This window comes from Calliphora vicina, unplaced genomic scaffold (assembly GCF_958450345.1).
Source record: "Calliphora vicina unplaced genomic scaffold, idCalVici1.1 scaffold_75, whole genome shotgun sequence".
NCBI lineage: Eukaryota > Metazoa > Arthropoda > Insecta > Diptera > Calliphoridae > Calliphora > Calliphora vicina.
This window is the reverse complement of record NW_027052598.1, coordinates 1-5,745: the sequence shown is the minus strand read 5'-3', so window position 1 is coordinate 5,745 and position 5,745 is coordinate 1. Positions and strand designations below refer to the sequence as shown.

Genomic DNA, 5,745 nt, shown 5'->3' with positions numbered 1-5,745 from the left:
AATAGTTATTTTATAATTGTGACGATTTTCAACGGTTTATCACTTCATGAAGTTTAATGAAAAATGGGACGGGTCGGAAAAAATGGTGAGTCGCCTCCCATACAAAGTAAATAGTTATTTCTAAATATTTTGTGAAATATAATTGCAAGATTCTTCAAACTTAGTCTAAATGGCTTTTATAAATTTTATAAATTTTCATAGTTTCGCTGAAATTGTTCGGGATTGGAATAGTGTTCGTGGCACACCCTATACAAAGTATATAATTAATTTCGAATATTTGTGGAACTATAATTGTAAAAGTGTTTAAACTTTTAGCGAATTAATTTCTTACTACTGTGCGGAGTTTAGCTGAATATAGACGGAATTAGATTAGAGGGCATAGCACCCAAAATGGGAGAGGTCGGAAAAGGATGTGAGTCACGTCCCATACAAAGTAATAATTGCAAGGTTCTTCAAAATTTGTCCGTATAGCTCTCTTACCATTTTACACAGATTGGCTGAAAATGGTCGGGATTGCATTAGTGGTTATGGCGCAAAGTAAATAATTAATTTTGAATATCTGGAGAACTATAATTCTAAAGAATTTAAACTCTGTATCAATCAATTTATTACCATTCTAAGGAGGTTAGCTAAAAACGAATTTATTCCTGATCCCTGTTCGAAGTTTAGCTAAGCATTATCGGCTTAGTAGGAATGACCCCTCCCTTATAAAGGAAAGTTAAAGTAAAGCTTGATATTTACATAAGAGGTTTAAAAATGGGTGGGATCAGAGCAGTGGAGTGGTATCTCCCATAGAAAATTAGTTAGTTATTTTCGACTATCAAGTGAACTGTAATTGAGAGATTCTCAAATTTTGTATGTGTTATTTTCGTATTTCCATTCATAGTTTTTTAATTTTACTAGGGTAGGGGTAGCGAAGTGCACCGGGTTATGCTAGTATTTAATAATAAGCGAGTTGCTTATACATCGTTAAATTTATAAATACGAGGGATTTCATGTCAAGTGAACCAACTTTTGAAATCGATGTTTTCCGATCGGGATGAAATTTAGATGTAACGTCTGAATTACATCTAAATTTTTCAACAGGATCGGTCGAGAAATCTTTGAATTAAAGGGGGTTTGACATTTTGGCCGAGCAGTAGTTTTTTCTCACCCATATAACTTATTACCTATTGTTCTTAGCAAAAAGTGTCCCAGATAGTTTAGATAGCTATTTCTACTATTTGTTTCTCTCTGGGATACCCTTCACTTTGGAACAAAGTATCTCCGATATTGGTTTGATTCGTTCTTGGCCTTAAAATATGACCAGTATAAATGTTTCAAAGTCATACAGCCATTATTATAAAATTAAAAAGCACTTGAATATTCGTAACATTGATATTTCTCTTACTGCCACGACTATTGCATGAACTTTCGCCTGAGTTCAATCGGGATTTTTAAAACCCATTTTTTAATGTTGTTTGCGATTTTGATCTTGAAGATATCGAGCCCTTAGCGCCAAATTATCGTAAGCCACATTTTTAAAATTTGTGTTTTATTGCAGAAATTAAAATTTTATGGACCGACTGATGTTTTAGCGTTCACAGAATATCAAAATTGTTAATAACATCAAAAATATAGGCGGTAAGATGTTATCGTAAGTCAATGTTTATATTTTACAGTAAACAAATTTTATCGTAAGCGACACACAGTGGTATAGAAAAAAAAGAGGGAAATAAATCAGTAACTTCTAAATGGTTAGATTGGTTTGAATGAAATTTCACATGCGCAAAGAAGAAGTGTTTTCGAGTTTAAGTTTTGAACGTGGACCTCAAGGGCCCACCAGGGGCGCCACCAAGGGCCCTCAAAGTAGGACACCTCGGGTATCTTACATTTTTAAAACGATATTATTTCTTGGTTTGAGTTTCGATTTCAAAAACATTATACATGTAGAATCTTCTCATCGAGCAGTACCTCGTCGTAGCTATCAATTATCTATTATAGCTTAGGAGATATTCGCATTTGAAAATTAAATTTTCAGCAATTTTACCCACCCTACTCCAGTTTTTTGATAACAGCGTATCCAAATATTTCCCGATTTTCTCCAATTTTCCTTTATTGGACTAACAACACATGTATGTGTCAAATGGAAAAAGAACTGTTTAAAAATAATGACTAAGTCCAAAGTTATATGCATTTGAATTTAAAAAATTTTTAAAAAGCAATTTTTCGCTATTTTTTTGGGAAAAAAAAACTTTTTTTCTTTTTAAGTTATCGCAAAAAAATTTCTAAGAGGATGTATAAGGAATTTCTACTTTCTGAAAGCTAAGTTTTGATAAAATATTTTAAAGGAAAACCAATTTCAAAATTGTTGTTACCGAGGGGACCAGGTCCTTTCAAAAAACACCTATTTTTTATGTAAAATAAAACTTTAGGGCAAAAATTCTCAAATCGCGTATCCGATATCAAAATATAGTAACCGATTATAGGTGGCTCAATATGTTTGTAATTATTTTGTAAAGGGTCCCGATAACCCCGACCCTGGTATGGATATTATAGCCAAAAAACTAAAAATTAGCATTTTTGGAATTTTTCAACACTTTTTTGGTAGTTGCGGGATTGCTGATAATAAATTTCAAAATTCGTTTTCATTATTCCATTTTAAATATAGAAATCTATATAACTGTGAAATTTTATTAAAAACTATTTATAAATAAAAATTTAATTTCAATTCGAAAAAAATTTATCTATGCAAAAATCCAATATTAAACATTTTTTGTCATATTCCATGAATTTGTAATTGTCAAAAGTTATAAATATTTTTTGAAAAATAGTCAAATAGCTTGAACGAAATTATATTATATCGCATCATAACATTTTTAATTCTATGTATAAATATCAAAATAATCAAAAAAAACCTTCTCCTGTAAAATTTGTGTTTTGTCGCTTACGATAATTTGGCGCTAAGGCCTCGATATATTTATATTTTCACAACTTTTGTTCTTTATGATAGGGGCTACAACTTTGCCTCAGAAAGTAAATCAAAATTCCGAACTATTTGCAAGATATGAGACTGAGAAAATGATCACTTTTTTTGCAAAACTGACACCGAATTCCTAACTGGGAGACACGGGTTTTTTTTTTTTGGTCTTTTATCACGTGCTGGTGTCCGTATATGGTTATATTTCCATGACTTAAAAAATTACACACAGTAAGCTGGCTTCGGAGCAGCTTTTATTAGAATCGAAAAAATTAATTAGGAATTATTTAAATTATTCCATTTAAACTCCAAAATTATTATAAGTGTATTTAAAAAAAAAACTCAATTTCAAACGCAGAAGTTTATTAACCTCTAACGATTGTTCCCCAAACATCCATCAACAAATAAATTCTAAATAGCTTAAGGGGAACTTAATCACTAAAATGTCTAAACATTTTACTGCCTGCAGCTAAAAAAACAAAACAAAATTATACAATTATAATACAAATTCGTAGAAGAGCAACATTTTAACATACATTCGAATTTAAACGTCATTAATTTTGACTGTTTTTTTTTAATAGAAAAAACCACACAACTAATCAAATAAATTAAAGTAAATAGAAACTAAAAGAAAGTGGGTGTTAGGTTTAATGTTTAAAAACTATAGTATTTTAAAATGAAATTAAAAGAAACAACTAGTAAATATTTGGTTTCAATATTTTATTTCTCGTTATTGTTCCTCATTATTGTTATTATTGTTGGATTGTAAAATTGGTATAATGGGCTTGCCACCGGTATACCAAACACCATGACTTTGTCCTAAGGCGGCGTAAGCATTATTTGGATTGCTAGAAGGTCCTTGGGGACCAGGAGGTCCCATGGGTCCCTGAGGTCCTGGCTTACCCTGAGGTCCCATTCTGCCAGCTGGTCCCTGAGGACCGGCAGGTCCAGGGGGCCCTGGAGGTCCTGGTGGTCCCGCTATGATAAATGGCAATATGGCTGTTGGTTGGTACATAGATTGTTCTTCTGGCATGGGTTTCTTGGATGGCCTCTGTTCTCCATACATGCCCGCATTAGCATTCAAATTCAAGCCAAATTGTAAATTGGGATTGACCAAAGACAAACGCTGTGGATTATAGTAATTGGCCGCTGGTCTCATCTCATTAAAAGCTATGCGATTTTCCAAACCATACATGGGATAGTTGGACATTTGTGGTATAACAATTTTGAAATTATCATTCATCATGGGTATGGTGGTGGGATATAGATAATCGGGTACTTTACGGCCATCTTTTTCCTGCTCCTCGGTCTCTTCAAAATCTTCCTCCACTATTTGAGGCTCTTTGGGTTTGTCCTTTTTCTGGTAATGATCACTTTGTGAATAGTAGACAATTTGGGGAGAATTATCATTGTTATCATTAGATCGGGCATGTTTCAGAGCCTTCAAAGAGGAACAGTGGCAACTAGCACCAAAACAGGCCAAAAAAATTACTGGTAATAAAAGAAAATTATATTGAAATGAAAATATTCTTTAATTTTCTTTTTCAACCGCTAAACTTACCCAATATTTTAACTCTGTGCAACATTTTGTTAGACTACATAATTTCCAAATGTGGCCTAGTCATTTTATATCCAATCTCTGTTAGCTGTTGGTTAAGAGTTTGGCAAACTAACGATTTAATCTAGATGACAATATTTTTGTAAAATAGTTTCAAAATTCTAAGAAAATTTATTTAACATTGTATTAGATTAAAGATATTTGGTATATTGTGGTTAAATTTTAATGTGTTTTATAAATCAGCTCAATGTTTATGATAAAATGTTTGATTACTTTTAAAAGAAAGAGAGATTATCTGCAAAACTTTGGAAATTAAGTGTTAAAGTGTGGATACAGACATTAAGTTACTTAAACTAGTTTTAAACCATGATTAATTTGCATTAACTGTGATAATGGCTTACTAACATAACTAACAGTTTAAATTTTGTTATAAACCAAGATCAATTTGCATAAACTGCGATCGATATCGAGTTTCTATTTTAACTGACGGTTTAGTCAAGAAACTTTATTAAATACTAGCTGACCCGGTGCGCTTCGCCACCCCAATTAAAAGAATGAAATAGTACTATTTAGTCTCCCGCTCACTCGGGTCCATATAATCTTTATTTCATGTTTCCAAATTCATTGGTGAAGAAATTACTAAAAGTACCATTCGAATAAAGAAATAGTACCAAAAAGTCTACCCCTAGAATCCTAACTCACTTAGGACCATATATGCTTAATTTCATGATTCTAAGTCCATTGTTATAGAAATTTCAAAAAAGTATCATTAGATTAAAGAAAAAGTGTTAAAAAGTCTCCCCCTAGAATCCTAACTCACTTAGGACCATATATGTTTAATTTCATGTTTCTAAGTCCATTGTTATAGAAATTTCAAAAAAGTACCATTAGATTAATGAAAAAGTATCATGAAGTATCCCCTTGAATTTTCACTCACTTAGGACCATATATACTTGTAGTTTCCCACTCACTTGGGTCCATATAAGCTTTATTTCATGTTTCTAGGTTCATTGGTGAAGAAATTACAAAAAGTACCATTAGATTAAAGAAAAAGTATCATGAAGTCCCTTGAATTTGCACTCACTTAGGACCATATATGCTTAATTTCATGTTTCTAAGTCCATTGTTATAGAAAGTACCATTAGAATATAGAAAAAGTACCAGAAAGTCCACACTTGTGGTTTCCCACTCACTCGGTTCCATATAAGCTTTATTTCAGGTTTCTAGG

The 5,745-nt window shown here is 32.1% G+C and overlaps 1 protein-coding gene across 1 annotated transcript; it reads right to left on the bottom strand.

Annotated features, from left to right (window-relative positions):
* Positions 1-3,689: 3,689 nt before the first annotated feature.
* LOC135963054 (collagen alpha-1(XI) chain-like) lies at positions 3,690-4,545 on the bottom strand. The gene is made up of 2 exons (XM_065514833.1): positions 4,521-4,545; positions 3,690-4,450 (listed from the first exon to the last, which is right to left on the bottom strand). The coding sequence occupies exons 1-2, from the start codon at positions 4,543-4,545 to the stop codon at positions 3,690-3,692; spliced, it is 786 nt and encodes a 261-aa protein (XP_065370905.1).
* Positions 4,546-5,745: the final 1,200 nt, after the last annotated feature.

What these genes read in the sequence shown, in the direction of transcription:
- LOC135963054 (XM_065514833.1), bottom strand. Translation starts at nt 4,545, where the DNA reads ATGTTGCACAGAGTTAAAATATTGG. An exon ending in GCACAGAGTTAAAATATTGG is followed by an intron (nt 4,451 to 4,520) that starts GTAAGTTTAGCG and finishes TTTTATTACCAG; the next exon opens with TAATTTTTTTGGCCTGTTTT.